Here is a 16,782-nt window from a genome sequence, read left to right as displayed (position 1 = left end):
TGAAGATGTGGGTGATGGATTAACTTCTGATTTGGGGCCTATTTATAGTCATGATCTCTCATGTAGCTCTAGCAAGATTCTACCTTTTGCTAGATAAGATATAGATGACAAGGTATCCTGTCAATTTTGACATTTAGCGGTCATTTTAGTGGCTTGTACGACATGTGATTGTGCTGGCAACCACTAATTAGTTGCAAAAAGTGACACTTTATTGTTTGTAGTTTCTTAGTGCACGAGTGACAATGATGTTGGGTTCACTTTTGCACATGTAAAAGACAATCACATCATATATGCTCCTCTTTATTAAAGTGAGTTTGTAAAGTGGTGATTTTGAGATAAGTTAGAGATGACATGGTATCTAGTCAATTTTGACACCTAGTGGCTAATTGTCTTGGATAATATGGTATTTGTTGGCAAAACAACGTGCACTCAATATACAGTAGCAAAAAGCTATGCGATTTTTTATCGTTTACATTTTCTTGATACATGAGTGACAATGACATGACTTCGGTTCACCTATACAAGATGTACAAGCCTTACACTGCCGGAGAAAGGCACATCAGTGCCGGTCACAGGGAGCTTTAGTGCCGGTCCCTGTGACCGGCACTAAATGGCCGGCACTAACGTGACAGTCGTTAGTGCCGGCTATATTGACCGGCACTAAATGGCGCGTGTTAGTGCCGGTCCGTTATTCCAGCCGGCACTAACGTGTGCAATTATCAACCCCCTAGAAACCATTGTTCAGCATGCTGCATTGCTGCTAGCTTCCTAGTCATTGCAAGTCTCAGCACTTAGCAACTTTTCAAACAAAATTACATGAGAATAGCAGGAGACAGTATAATTTTATCAAAACTTAGCAGACCAGACATGGAAATAAGTACAGAAGCATCAAAACATTGTTGATGTGCAATTAACCAGATGCTTTTGCAAGTTGATGTGCTCACCTCGAATCCGTTTTTGCGATCGGAGGGCGAGGAGGAGGTCCGGAGGGAGGGGTCGACGGTGGGGGCCGGAGCTTCGGGCGGCGGCAGCAATGGGGCGCGAGGACGCGGAGCAGTGGCGCGAGGACCTCGAGGCAGCAGGGGCAGCCGGGCGGCCGGGCTGCGCGGAACGGGCCGCGCGCGAGGATGACGAGGTGTGCCGCGGCCGGAGCTTCGGGCGGCGGCAGCAATGGGGCGCGAGGACGCGGAGCAGTGGCGCGAGGACCCCGAGGCGGCAGGGGCAGCCGGGCGGCCGGGCTGCGCGGAAGGGGCTGCGCGCGAGGACGACGACGTTCGCGGCGGCCGGAGCTTCGGGCGGCGGCAGCAATGGCGCGAGGACGTCGGGGCGGCAGGTAAGTTGGGGCGACATCGTCGATCTGAATGGGCGAAGGGGCTAATTTGTTGGGGAGATGGCGCGGTTAGTGCCGGCTAGTGTTACCAGCCGGCACTAACGCGCCCACGTGACGTCAGATGGACAAGTTAGTGCCGGCTCGTGTTACCAGCCGGCACTAACGTGTACCATCCGCGCGGGAATTGGCACGTTAGTGCCGGCTGGTATTTCTAGCCGGCACTAACGTGCCCGCCTTATACTGTTGAGGCACGTTAGTGCCGGCTCGTTCTTGACCGGTACTAACGTGCTGGTACCGATAGACCGTTTTCTAGTAGTGTTAGCCACGTCATTCATATTCGTTTTTTATTAAATTAAATTTGCAAAGTTGTTATTATCAATTGCGGATCTAAGTATTTCCGAACTGAATTTTTCGATCGACAACCCTACAGAGATTTTGTCTTTTAGAGATTATGTCCGCATCCAGAACTCAATTACCATGCATCTGGAGTGAGCTGGTACATATGCGGAAACTAAAACTCTTACCTTAGGCATAACTATTGTCCTCAACATAATAATGGATATTCTGTAACATAAATTACCAACATGCTAAGTTTACCTTAACCATAACTTATGTTGAACATGGCATGGAGGCATAATCAAGTTTTTGCCACCCTTACGAAACGAATGGCAAGCCAAATGCCCCAGTAGTGACAATCTTGGCCCAGCTGGTTAATGATTGGGGATGTAGTGCCATCCTGTAAGGGTGGTATAAAATAAAATATATATCTTCAGCACCGACGCTCACATATACATACACACACTTATCGCTACAAAATCACATAAACACACTGCACCCTACGAGTTTTGCCAATTGCTTGCCCGGAACATCATATGCCTTCTATCATGGAATATATTGCCCGCCAATTAGAATAATTATCCGAATATGCAAACACCTAAACTAATCTAAGTAGATAGGTTCTACTACACGGAGCTGAACCAACAATGAACATTATCACTCAACTGGCCGCAAGCCTATAACATTGACAGACCAAATAGGTACATCGCGTGACAACCAAAACCATCATTTAATTTTAACTAAAAATATGCCTTATGCATTGCTGCAGGTAAAATCTATATGTGGTATGGTGGTGGCATCTCCGGCATAAAAATTCTTGTGAGCCAGTCCTACTTGACCGGCAATGAAGGCCCATGTTTTGTAGAAAACCTTTTTGCGAATGAAGCAACCATGCATGTGTATTAAAGATGGCTTATGCAAAAATGAAACCTTAGCCTTTTTCTTGGATTATTCTTATGCATCTATTTGTATATCCCCTCCATACGGTGGGGTTGGATTTGCTGAGTATGTTTGTACTCACCCTAGCTACCTTGTTAGAGAGGAAGATATGGACTTCATGGCCGGTGAAGGTTTCAACCAACTTGCCTCTGGCATTTGGCTAATAAGGATGTTTCCGCTGGCATGTACTCCTAGGTGATACCTACGGATCATAATACCTATAGCCATCCTCAGCTTGTTCCGGTAATTTCTTGTTTAGCTTTACGTCACTTGGCTGCTACCGAGAGACATGTATCGGATCTGAACTATCTGATGTAAGAATTGAAATGTGTGTACCAGCATTCTTAGGACTGATATCTGTATCATATTTAGTCCCTCTGCAAACGGGGGCGCTTCTGCCTGCTACTTCTTAGTGGATCTTGTAGCCACTGTCTTGTGAAGAAATATTTATACCCTTGTATGCATGTAATCCTTGCTAGTTATCTCTCTGTTTCAATCCAAAATATGAAGGTCCATGCCTTTTTACAAACCCTTGCCACGCTCACAACATATATAGATTACGTCCCAGGCTCCCAGCATGAATGGGAGCAGTTAGATCAGCCATATATGTAGGGTGTGTTTGTTATACCTACTGTTTTCCAGTAGTGGCGCTGTTCTCTAGTGATGAGTGGCAGCAAAAGACGAGGCACAGGAAGATGAAACTAGATATGTGAAAAATTAGTTCAATCCTAGCAATTGAAAATCATCCCCATCTCATATTATAGCAGTAGCCAGGAAGGCATACGTTGCTGAAAATCACAAGACTCCGCCGTTCTAAATCTGAGAGCTATAGTTATACGAGTACCTTTACAATTAATACAGAGGAGCTAGCAGATCGTTGTTCCTGCTGGCCGAATGTTTATGCCTATAACATGAAAACCATTATGGCGTTGATTAACTGAAAAGGTATAGCAAATTGCATCTCTCTATGTTGGTGACTGATTGAGGGGCACCACTTAGGACAAAGCTAAAGAGAACTAGTTTAATTTATTATAATATACAGAGGGCCGGGAGTGGAGTCTAGAAGCCGACGTGGTAGCTGAGTCAGCATGGCCAGGTGGCGGACCCTAGAAGAGCTGTTTTCTGGACTAAAGCTTTATGATTTGGACATTTTTGGAAGTGTAGGCCTGCCACAGGCAGAGTGAAAAAAGAAAAGACGAGGCAGACCATTCATTCCTTTTTGAACTCTTTGACATTTGTATATATTTGATTCCTCAGTCTGTTCATTCTGCTTCAGGATCGATTGGTCCGCAGCTTCATCATCAGTTAATTGTGCATCTTCTTGGAAGTCAATGCAACATTACATAGTACAGTTTATTTATAGGTTCGAATTTGCATACAAATTGAAAACAACAACAAAAAATAGTTTTTGTTAACTAGAAATTAGTTCATCATTCTTGAGCTTTCGTATTTCTGATAAATTAAAAAATAAAATCATGAGTATTGTACTTAGTCCATGCATTGGTATAAGACTTGAATAAAAAGGGAAACCTTGTCGTACTCGTAGACTTTAGAGGCAAGAATCTGGGCAATCTCACACCTGCCCAGCATATATAGGGCCGCAACCTATTAGGGCAATGTGAGGTAAATGAATTAAAAGTGGCCTGCATGGTTAGTCTTTTCCAACTGTAACTTATTATCACTTTCGGGTTTGTTTGTGTATTCACATTCACTCCTTCCGTTGTATATTTTCACAGTGCATATAGTCATTGCCTACCCGTGTTATATATACCCGTGTTATATATCCATAATTGTCTGCTGAGACAGCTGGGAAAACGAAGGAGAGAATTGTGAAGGTAGTACGGGTGTGACTCTGAGAGTGATTACATGCAAGATGCTCCTGGCAAATACATAACCATGAAATGCATGTGTTCTTTGAGAATGGGAAGCGACAGGAAGTAGCAGCACCAAAACGGAACGTACGTGAGGGCAATCTGAGAGACTCATGCTGTAAGAAAAGGAAAAAAACAGCGATTCTGCTGCTGACATCTTGCTCGACGGAAACATGGAACACGCAAAGTTTCCTCATGTGAGGACCCGGTAGCACCTGTACATTTGAGAGGAGAAGAATTCATTTGGTCGAGCTACTTGATCTCAGCCATATGTAATCTGTTGCCTGAGTATCCAACGACAAACTATATGACCTATATATTTGTAAGATTCCAAAAATAATTAGGAGTTTCTTTACTTCTGCTGCACTGAATAGATTCTTTACTAGCGCTAAATTTTTTTTGCAGTGACGACTAATCCTAAACAGAATCTTCAGAATGTAGAATGAAGCGGGAGCATGATGCCAAAATCTTGATCGGCCCATGTTATGCTTTTCTCCGATCCGTCCGCCTCACATTCTTTACGTTGAATGGGGCCGAAAAAATAGTTCGTTTTCATCCAACGGGCCAGTGATGCCTCGTGCACCCCCCCCCCCCCCCCCCAACTGTGTTACGAAGTTTGTTTTTATTATTCACGTTTGAGAAAGAAAGGGTATTTGTCTGTTGGTCTTGTAGATGACCATGCTATATTTATGTAAATTCACAAGAACAAACAAATTCGGGGTGTATTTTTTTATAATTTCCGTATTAACTAGTATTACACAAATAAAAAAATATGAGAGTGAACTTTCCACTCCTACGACGCTAGATAAGTACTACAATTTCTTTCAGGAAAATTTCTTCTGAATGTCCACCGTGGGGTTAGTTGTCTCTATCCTTCTTGCTGCTTGGACAATCTTTTATTTGACGACATGTGTCCCAACAACTTAATTCGCCCCAACAACCAGTTCTTGGGTGGCATCGGCTTATCAATATTTTATTCCATGCCTTCTCACTACCGAAGACGGCACCTTTGCCGAGTGCAAAAATTTTTGCCAAGAGCATTTCGTCCGGCACTAGGCGAATAAGACCTTTGCCAAGTGCTGCACTCGGCAAAAATAAACACTCGGCGAACAATAGATTTGCCGAGTGTCAAGCGCTCGGCAAACAATAACACTCGACAAAATCTGTTTTGCCTAGTGCCCTACACTCGGTAAAGATAGATACTCGGTAAAGCTCCGTCAGCTGCGAACGACAGCAAACGGCCGTTAGCTTTGCCGAGTGTCGGTATCGCGGACACTCGGCAAATGTGTGATTTGCCGAGCGCTTTTTCTGGGCACTCGGCAAAACATATTTAGTTTTTTTTCTTTTTCCACCCAAACTTTTTCTGTTGTGATTCTAGATTATCTTGAACTATATATGCAAGTTTGGCACATTACTCGAATTATTTGCTATATTTAGTCAATTTATTTCATTGATTGAATTTCTTGGAATAATTCAAATTTGAATTGCAAGTCATTCAAAGAGTGGAAAAAAATGAATCAAAAATTGATATTCATATTATTGAGCCTAGTTCGACACCTTATCCATAAACAGACAAGAATTTCAAACATCTCATGTTCACGAAGCATGACCACAAACTTGGGGTCCGGTTGTTTTTAAATTGTATAAAAAGCAAATTTGGTCAAAAATTCATGAAACTTGCCCAAATGTCATGATATCATATGTGGAAGCTGTGAACAAAATTTGGCTAGGTTTCGTAAAAGTTTGTCAGCTACGATACTTAACACCTAGTTGGCCTTCACATGAAATCATGAAACTTATTTGGACATGCTTCGGTTTGTAAGCATGGTATGTTACAACTTTCACGAAATTTTGTCAAATTTTTATCACAGCCTCCACATATGATATCATAACATGTGGGCAAGTTTCATGAATTTTTAACCAGCTTTTTATACAATTTAAAAATAACCGGACCCCAAGTTTGTGGTCATGCTTCCTGAACATGAGATGATTGAAATTCTTATATGTTCATGGATAAGGTGTCGAAGTAGGCTCAATAATATGAATATTATTTTTCAATTTATTTTTTTCCACTCTTTGAATGACTTGCAATTCAAATTTGAATTATTCCAAGAAATTCAATCAAATGAAATAAATTGACTAAATATAGCAAACAATTCGAGTAATGTGCCAAACTTGCATACGTAGTTGAAGGTAATCTAGAATCACAACAGAAAAAGTTTGGGTGGAAAAAGAAAAATAAATAAATATGTTTTGCCGAGTGTCACAGAATAGCGCTCGGCAAATATTGTCTTTGCCGAGTGTACTCGGCAAAGGTTGCCACATTTCAACAGTTCACGCTGATGCGTTGAAAAATAAGAAAATAGGAAACTTTGCCGAGTGCCCGTGTTTTGGCACTCGGCAAAGGGTCTTTTATTCCTTCACAGGCTACCCGAACACTTGTGCACTTCATCGGCTCTTTCATTCCTTTCCCAGCTCCTCGCCGCCGCGCCCCGGCCCCCGCCGCCCGGCCGCTGCCACCCGACCCCCGCCACGCCCCGGCCGCCACAGGTACTGCATCCGTGGGGAGAAATCAAAGCTATGCATGTCCTTGTGTTTATAATTGAAATAATTTGTACCATAGCTTTATGTTGATATGGTGGCCAATGCAATCTTACAGGGACAACCTTTTTGACACGTTCCATTGCCATAATTTACAGCTAAAAAGTGTAGTGAGTCATTGAATTTTAGTAGTCCATCCATCTCTTGTGAATACTACTTTGATATAGCTATTCCGAATGATTCAATTCTGGGTACTATCTGAATATAAGAAATTTGCTTCCATCAAAACGTTGAAGTCTGACTCTACGCATTTATACAGTTCTTGATTTGCTGGAGAACTACAATGTCCAAGCTATAATTAGCCCACAGAAATCTTCTCAAGCTGTGTTTATATCAGCTCTCGGAAATAAGCATCAAGTTCCAATTATATCATTCACAGCAACAAGCATATCTTTATCTTCTCGTAGACTTCCATATTTTGTTCAAGCAACAGCCGCCGCCCTGGCCCCCGCCGCCGCCCGGCCCCCGCCGCCCCGGCCCCGAGAACTGTGAAGCAGGTTAGTGCGCACTGAATAATTAGAATATGTACATAAGTCTTTTTTTTTATGATAGCGTAGTCAATTATAAATTTGGAATAATATCGTCATTTTTCTTGTCTCACACATGTAATCTCTTCTACTTTGTGCAGAATCAATCGGCGGCCTCAAATGATCCTCACGTTTCTCCAAATTAGTCTAATTGGCCAACTTGGTGATGGTTCTCGAAATCAGTCAAATGATCCTTTGTTGTGAACTTGTTGTAACCAGTGGTTTTGAGAACTGTTTGTAAACTTTGTGAATTTGTCCATTGAATTCTTGTAAAACTATTTTGCATTGCTTGTTAACTTTATCGTTAAACTCTTGTAAAACTTGTGGTCGATCAGCTTGTTTGATGCATCTGTGTAGCTGGTGTTTCCAAAAAAAATTTATACTTTTGCCAAATGCCTCTCACGCGGCACTCGGCAAATAAATCTCTTTGCCGAGTGTCACTCCACCAGCGGCAAAGAGCATACGCTTTTGCCGAGTGTCACTACACCAGCACTCGGCAAAGAGCATGCACTTTGCCGAGTGCTGACCTAGGACACTCGACAAAGAGCATATACTTTGCCGAGTGCTTCTCTCAGGCACTCGGCAAACGTCCGTCACTATTTCTTCCGCCGTCACGTTCATTTTTTTTCCCGAGAGCAGGATTAGGACTCGGCAAAGTCTTTGCCGAGTGCCCGACAAAAAACACTCGGCAAAGAGTCCTTTGCTGACCCTTTCTTTATCGTTTCCTCTTTGCCGAGTACAACACTTGGCAAAGGGTTTGCCGAGTGCTTATATTGTTTTGCCGAGCGTGTCATACACTCGGCAAATGAGGCTTCTCCCGTAGCGCCCCTTGTCAGATCATCCACGATATATATCATACTTTGTCCATCACCTCCTACTTCCAGGTAACGTTGTTGAAAGTGCTGACGAAGCTAGACTGAGAGTGTCCTGAGAGGTTTTGAGAGTTGTATTTTCATGATAATGCGTGAGTAGTCCTGTAACAAGGAACTAGCAGTTTGCTTTATGCAGATACATAACCAAATATCAAGCTATGTTCGGCAGCATGGGGAGAAAATGAACACAATGTAGATTTGGATCGACAACAAAGTATAATACATACGTCCAGCTATAGAAGGCAAATGATCTATCCGGCAGTACTATTTTGCATATCTGTCAAAGAAGAATGGTAAGTATTATTTGTGAGAATGGACACTGTACAGCTTGCCAAGTACACCCTGAAGTAGTTAAATTAGAATACTACTGGGCACTGGCTGGACGCCATTACAATTAGCTATTTTGTTCTTTTATCTATTGCGTTCTATTTGTTGTAACATAGGAAACTATGAATAATCGTTCTCGTAAACATCATCCTGTGTGGTAAAGCAGCGATGGAAATCTTCGAAACATGGTGAAACTCGCCGCAGCGAAGGGAATCTCCCAGACAAGGGGAAAGCATGGAGAAATAAAGTAAGATCCGTGGGCTCACTGGTGCCTTTATCTCTGTCAATGAGGGGTCAGATCAGGCGCGGAGCAAGGAATGTTACTGTTTTGGGGATGCGGGGCTCGACATAAACGGGCAATATATATGTTCCACAAATGTTCAATACTGCTAACTCATATATACACGCTGCACCCTTATTGGTAACGTAGAAAATTATCATTTCATTAAGAAAACTATTTGTAACAATCATCATCGCATTGTATAAAAGCAAGTGGTACAGAAATCAGAAATTGCCTGGAGGCCGGACGACAAGAGCGAAGTGAAGCCTGAACAGAGCACCGTCTGCCATGTACGTCTAAAGATGTTTAGACGCAAGTGGATATCTAATGGTATTTTATAGGTCAACTCAATAATTATGATGGTATATCATTCTAGTTCATTTCTCCTCCTAAATTAAATGCGTACAATGTCATCCTAGTTCATTTTATCAAATTTTTTTATATTAATCCAATAACCTAAAATAAATATAACTTGCATTGTGTCGAGCCATTGAGACATCATATAACACGGTTAGAAATTCTGGGAGGTAAAAGGGCGGTGCTGAGGTGACACGGCTTCTAGGAGCGTTAGATTATGAATGAGTTGTATGCATGGATAGGTATCGGGTTTATTAAAGAGAGCTAGGTGCCTCCTCCTGGCACGAGAGTGCTCGGCGCCTCCCGCATTGCCGGTGTCTTCTGGCAACTTTGCAGAAAAGCCCTCCTATTTGACTCAAATTAACCCGCAGTCCCAACTTCAGACCTAACGCAAACGCAACTCCTCCCTCGTTCTTCTCTCCTCTCCTCTCCTCTCCTCGCCGCTGCCATCGCATCTCGCTGCTGCGCGCACCTCCCAGCTCCCACTCCAGCACAGCCGCTGCCGTAGCTCCTCCGCTCCTCCCTCTCATCTCTTTGGCGAGCGGCCCCTTCCCTTGGTGACAAACGCAGGCACGCAGCAGATCCCATGAGGGCGGTTGAGGGTAGTGCGGCCAGAGGTTGACGAGTTCGTGGTGCTGGTGGTCATGGTGGGTTGCTAGCACGTGAGGGGCTCTATCCCATGAAGAACAAGGCATGCGCAGGAGGGCAAGGCAACCTAAGGTAAAAGGCAGATTCCATTCGTCACATTTACTACCCTCTTGCCTGGTCCTTCAATTCCCTTTCTCATAGGTCCTCACTTCTCAGGCCCTAGGTTCAGTATGGAGTCTCGATGCTGCATTTGGGCATTGGGGAAGGGTGGCCAACGCAAGGATTTAGACAGAAGTTCAAGGTTTTTTCTTTCTAACCTTTTTATCAGTTCTTTGTTTGCCTGACTAAGATAAAAATAGGCAGTTGTCTGATGGGATGTGCAAAGCTTGATGTTCTTGAGCAACATTCTTGTGACATTTCAACAAGAGAATGATTGGACCTCAATTTTTTCATAAGAACTGAGATGCTTTTGTACAAGTTAGTATAGTTGATAAACTAGCTTTCTTCATGCTTTTTATCTACCTTTGCTTTGAATTTATGACAAAAATATTGTACAATAATTCATTCATACCAATTTTTACGCAGAGATGTAATTTGGTCGAATCAGGCTGTGTAATATTTTTTTGGAGTATATTAGATCAAATTTTGCATTGAGTTGCGTCTTATCAATCCATCCTACACAAATTTCAATTCTTTGCTTTATGCATAATATAGGAAGTTGGAATGTTTTAGTAAAGAACAGCAAGAATGCCTAGATTTTTGTTTATTTTGCTCATGTAGTGATAACCATAAACTGAAATTGAATCTGATGGGAAGTTGGAATGTTTTAGTAAAGAACAGCAAGAATGCCTAGATTTTTGTTTATTTTGCTCATGTAGTGATAACCATAAACTGAAATTGAATCTGATGGGACAAACTTCACCCAGCTGAGTTTAGCTTGATCAATGTTATCAAGTCATCCGACTAATGGTGATTAGTCAGTTATCGATTCTTGCATTCGAGAAATAATTATAAGTTCGATTTATCGGGTCTTGCTATAATAATGTCATTTCTGTGATAGATAACAAAGTTACTCCATAGAGAGAGATTAATGAAACCTCACCTGTGCCAGCTGATGTTTTATTTAAACTTATGTTCTGCTCTCAGCTGAAAGTCTGAATTATCCTTTAGCTGCATGTGTTGATCTTTTTATTTGGTTGACAAGAAATTCAGGTATGAAGGGAAGCGTACAGCTTCCTATTGGTGACTTTTGGATTCCGCATTATTCTTTTGCAGTTTGCTTGCCCTGTTAGCTGAAATAAGAATAAAAAAATCTACATTTGAATTTCTCCACAAGTAAAGCTTCCTGTTTGACATTAATTTTGCTTGTTGGTAAGCAACAAAAAACAAATCCACATTTGACTTACCTCGCAAATAAAGCTTCTACCTGTTTGCACGTGTGCGGGGATAAATTAATGGTTGGTAGTGTCTGCTATGTGCACTGGACCACAAATAATGAATGAGATTTTGTCCAATTAAAGTCTAAAATGCAAAATTTGTGTTTCTGAAAAATTTTCCTTTCAACTTCCAGCTTGATTGGATATGAGTGTTTCTTTTTACTGCAATTTGTTAGAAAAAAGAAACAGACAGTTGAATAGTTGATGGTAGCTGGTATTTATTTGTAGTTAGGTGTTAATATATTCGAATGCTCATCACTCTAGCAATATGATTTTTTGCACTCTTAGTCTTGGCAGTGCCTCTTTTAGCATCAGGACATGCTACCTGACCACTTTTCTTCATGATTATCAGGAATCTGTCAAATCAAGGTATCCTCAGCTTCTTTATGAGTCTAGCTGTAGATGCTTCTCTAAGGGGGAAGTAAGTACCAATACAAGGACATTTTGATATATTTTTCACTGGTCTTAACATAGTTTTTTGTTCCAAACTTCAGCTGTAATTCCTCATTTGAAGTGGTTTAGAGTGGAGGGGGACTACAATGTTCTTATTCATCTGGAGGTTCAAGTCTGGAGGACTTATTCATCTTTTGCACAAGAAGATTCTCTCTTAAACAGTACTTATGCTAGCTAATCAGATGATAAGTTTCTCTTGTTATGGTGTCGTCCATTTTGTTGTTAATCTTTCGTTATTTGTGTGGCAGCATTCCAATGAAAAAGATCTTACGTTGTTTGCTTGTTGATACTTGTAATTAATAGATGTAGTGTGACCCATATTTTACTTGTAATAAACTATATATCTTACTAGCTCAGTCATTTATCTATAGTGTAGTTGGAATCCACACAACACTGCATTTGTCTGGATGAACTGAATCATAGATACTCTATGTTTCGTTAGGTAGAAAAACAGCCTTGTGTTGCTGATTTTTTTTTCATGGGTCAAAATGGCATTGGGAATCTGTTTCTCCTTGCTGCTAAGAATCGAGGAAAGTGTTGCTGAGTTCCTGGTTAAGGTTGAGGAAACTGTTTCTTGAGTCCCAGGAGAGGTCTTGTGTGTTGCTTTGGGGCCTGACAAATGTAGCAGCGTTGTGCTTACTATCATTAGGATTAAACCTGTTTATCGTGCTGCCTATGCTATGCTATATGTTATGACTCGTCTCTGTTCTTGCTTAGGCCATCAAGAGAAACTCGTCCTTTGCAAGCAAGATGAAGAAAATAGTTGTACTGGGTGGAGCTTCTTTGCGGCTGGGTGAAGAAAATAGTTGTACATGAATTTTAGTTCTTATTTCTTCTTCCTAATATATATACTGGTGTTACTTTTCACCTTGTAAAATGTGACCATATTTGATAGATTCTTGACACCATCTGCTTAATTTTCTAAACAAATTGTCAACTTGATGATTATGGTACATATTTTACAAAGAATCAGTAAACATAGTGAAGTAGAAAGGACGAATAGACTATTTCTTCGTCTAAGGCTACCAGCTTATTATGGCAAGATAGATACGGTTAACTCTGTAGCTTTCCCTTCTCACGTTGGTTTGTTAATTCTTAGTTTTAAGTACATGTTTGTTTCTATGAACTAAGATCCATGTAGATATATGTTATGAAATGAATGGGTTCTTTCTACATAATTCCCTATGTCATCTTAATACTGAAATGGAACGGATTATATATATATATACATATATATACATATACGTATATATATATATATATCATTTCCCGTGCCTGTGCCTCTTTTGAAACACACATTTATTTCTATTATTTGCACATTCATTTCTACCATTAGGCTCATTGCCTAGTCTATTGTATAGTTGTGGAGCGTAAACAAAACGCAGGCCCTCACCACGGCTCGGGCAGCAAGCGAGGCCAATGCACCATGTCTAGGAAAAATTAATCATATTAGTCCATCTGTGCTAAAGTCCATCTATACTCACTACTACAGCGCCCCCCCTCACCGACGGTTGAACATGGTCATCACCGCGGGTTTTGGGGGGCTTTGGATTTAACTCGACAGTGACGAGGGACGGTGGTATTACCACCGGTTCCGGAACCAGCGGTGGTGCTAGTAAAACAAATAAAAAAAGGAAAAATGCTGCTGCCCACTCACCGTGCCGGCCTCTGCCTGCGCATCGCACCGCCGCGACTGCGTGGCCGTAACCCCGACCGCCCGCTGCGTGCCGGCCGCAGCTGGTCCCAACCTACCGCTGTTGCTCCCGCCTACCCGCCACTGCTCCCGTGTGGAGGAAGAAGGGAGGAGAGTGGGCGGCGAGGGAAGGCGCTGCTCGCTGGCCGCCGCGGCTCCCGCGCACCCACCACCGCGGATTCCGCGCGCCTGCTGCCGTGGCCGCTCGAAGAGGGAGGAAGGAGGAAGGGAGGCGCGCGGGGATATGGCAGGGCTAGAGGCGGTGGAGACTACAGGGGAAGAGGAGGCGCATGCTGTGCTCTCGCCGGCCACCGTATGAAAGCCGGCCGCCACCACGGATCCCGCACGCCCACTGTCTGAGCGCCGGCCCGACGCGGCTCCCACCCGCCCACTGCCGGGGATCCTGCGTGTGCCCGCCGCCGTGGCCGCAGTAAGAGGGGCTTGGAAGGAAGGGAGGCGCGCGGGGCAGGGCAGGGCCGGAGGGAGGAGACTGGAGAAGATAGATGGGCCGCCCAACATTTAATTGAAACGAGAGGGAGAGGAGTGAGAGAGAGGCAGAGAGGGGGAGGAAAATATCTAGACTGGTGTATGACCTGGCGGTAGTAACGAGCTATTACCATCGGTTTGTATTACCGTCCAGCGGTGACGATACCTATCGTATCTATCACCGTCGGTTTGAAATGAAACGGTGCTGATGTGACATTTGTAATGATCCGATCCGCAGTAGTGACTAAAGCATCAACCTGCAACACAGGGGTAAAAAACTATATAGAGAAAATTCATCGTATTGCAGCTTCCCGTTGGGAAGGAGCGGGGGGAGAGGCTCCTTGGGGTTGAATTCTTGATACGACGCATTTCTTTCGTTAATTAGTAGCCAGAGCAACTCCAATGGTTAGCTAAAAAACTCCCTAAACATAAAATTAAGGAGTAATTAGAAAAAATATGACTCCAATGGTTCCTTAAATGTACTTGCTAAATTTATCAAGTCCGTACCTCACCCTACTTCATCGCTAAATGTGGGGAGCTGGTAGGGAGTCCCGAACCGCACTTCCGCGCCAAAATCCGTCGACTCGCGCCACATTTTTTCCCCTTTCGCGCCTTCTCTCTGCTTATCCGCTGCCGCCGAGCCCTCGTTCCCCATTCCTGCGCCGTCGTCCAGAGCCCTCCGTTCCTTCTTCGCCCCATGGTTCGCCGCTAGAGGAACCCGGCACCCTCAAGAAGCCGCCCGCCGCCCTCAAGAAGCCGGGTCGCCGCCCTCTGGAAGACCGCGGGCGGGCGGCCCCTCGACGTCCGGGCGCCGCCATCCTCGGGAAGCCGTTCCTCCGTCGTAGCCACGCCTCCGCCCTCAAGAAGCAGCGCCACCGCCATCAAGAAGCCGAGCCGCCGCCGTCTGGAAGGCCGCGCGCAGGCGGCCCCTCGACGTCGCGCGCCGCCACCGCGACGCCCGCGGGAATCGCCCGCTTCATCGCCAGGTCCCCCGCGCCGTCGCCGCCCACGCTCGACGAATCCTTCGGGTTCCTCTTCTCCCCTAAGCTCAACCCGCCCATCGACAATAAGGTGGTGCTCGCTCAATTTGATAATTACTCCAGCATGATTCTGTTCAATCTTGAATGAATGAAGTCGGGGCGCATCTGCATTGATTTGGATTCAGCCTTATTAAGGACAAACCTAGTGTGAATTTGTGCCTGTACTGCTGCTGAAAAACAAGATACACACAGGTCCTTGAGACATTTCCTAGTAATTTGTTGCGCCTGTACTGCTGCCCCTGCGATGGCTATCTGAATTCATATGTACTAGCTATAGCTCGGTGCAATTCTGTTTAGTTGTCAACAATTGGTGTTACCAGCAGAATACCATTGTTTCTTCCTGTTAGTTTATGTGATTATGGTTCTATATCATTGATGTTTAAGTTTAGAACTCTTGAAGCTCAGAGCCAAGTTCCCTGATGTGGGTTTACTTGTGATGCTGAATTGGAAGCCGTGGCCATTTCTCTGCCATTTAATTGTGTAGTTCTGACCAGATTGACCAGAGTGCATGATACTAGTTGGCAATAAAATGAGTTACTCATACCTGCAAGATACTCATACCTTTGTTTAAAAAACAGGAATGGAAGGAGGTGATGGATACTTCACCAACTTGTTGAATGACGGTCAGTATAATTTTCAGCCAGGTAATCTTGATATAGTCTTGCGTGCCCCTCTTCTCTATTTCGATATTTGTATGTACGCCCTGGGACAGAACCACCTTATTTTTTTTCGAATATGTGACGCACTTTGTACGATTTGAGCTGCAGCAATAATGAACTCGTCGTCATCGTCCGATGATGATTCATCTAAAACTCGCTTGGAAAGTAATCTACTTTGACTCATAGCCTGATATCTGCGTAAATAGAACCAATCATAATTAAAGTTGTAGAAAAAAATACTCACTTTGTTTAGTACTAATCATAGATACAAATCCACGTGGGGGTAGGATGATATGTGCACTTAATAAATGATACCTGCGCACGTGAATGAACTAGTAATTCTTGGATTGGGAGTAGCAGATGTGCCTCCGTCTCACGAGTAGCAGATGCCCCCAAGCCAAGGTCGTGTCCTGCGAGGCTGCGAGTAGCACAGCTGCCCAAGCCAAGGTCGCGTCTCGCGATTAACAGTGCCCAAGCCAAGGTCGCGTCTCGCGTCTCACGACAGCGGTAGGTTTAGGCGGCATGGATGACGCTGCGAGGTACCTAGCACAACGTATTGCATGAAGAGATATTGGGCCAGGGAAAAATAGGCCCATTAACAAAAAGCACAGCGGAGCTGGCAGAATTTGAATTATTTAGGGAACTAAATGTAAGGAACCATTGGAGAGCACTATTTTTTCTACTCCCTAATTTTATTTAGCAACTTCCTACATCTACTTTTAGGGAGCTGTTTTTTACCAAACCATTGGAGATGTAATTGCTCCATTTTTCGTGCCTTAATTCGGATCCAGCAGCAACGGTGCTGGTCAGACAAGCACCGTGACGAATTAGCGTTTTTGAGAAATGGAAGCATCAATAATAAGGAACAATAACTTAGATGGCTAGACGTTGGAATTCCTGTTCGTGGACATAGCAGAAAGGAAGCCTTTGTATGTCCACGAACCCCAAGTTGTGGGTACATAGCATGGTTACGACCTCATTTGTTGC

At 43.6% G+C, this 16,782-nt stretch overlaps 1 protein-coding gene across 4 annotated transcripts; it reads right to left on the bottom strand.

Annotated features, from left to right (window-relative positions):
- Nucleotides 1–7,245: 7,245 nt before the first annotated feature.
- LOC112898469 (translation initiation factor IF-2-like) lies at nucleotides 7,246–14,169 on the bottom strand. Of its 4 annotated transcripts, XM_025966801.1 has the most exons (3): nucleotides 13,575–14,169; nucleotides 8,704–8,753; nucleotides 7,574–8,578 (listed from the first exon to the last, which is right to left on the bottom strand). In XM_025966801.1, the coding sequence occupies exons 1-3, from the start codon at nucleotides 14,127–14,129 to the stop codon at nucleotides 8,557–8,559; spliced, it is 627 nt and encodes a 208-aa protein (XP_025822586.1). In that variant the 5' UTR covers nucleotides 14,130–14,169; the 3' UTR covers nucleotides 7,574–8,556. The 4 variants fall into 4 exon arrangements, 3 of the variants coding, with proteins under 3 accessions (XP_025822585.1, XP_025822586.1, XP_025822584.1); XM_025966800.1 differs by lacking the exons at nucleotides 7,574–8,578; nucleotides 8,704–8,753 and adding an exon at nucleotides 7,246–7,563; XM_025966799.1 differs by having other exon boundaries at nucleotides 7,574–8,753.
- Between the last annotated feature and the right edge of the window lie 2,613 nt (nucleotides 14,170–16,782).

This window comes from Panicum hallii, chromosome 6 (genome assembly GCF_002211085.1).
Source record: "Panicum hallii strain FIL2 chromosome 6, PHallii_v3.1, whole genome shotgun sequence".
NCBI classification, from domain to species: Eukaryota; Viridiplantae; Streptophyta; class Magnoliopsida; order Poales; family Poaceae; genus Panicum; species Panicum hallii.
Note: the sequence above shows the minus strand (reverse complement) of the source record. Positions and strands in the feature narration are given on the sequence as shown.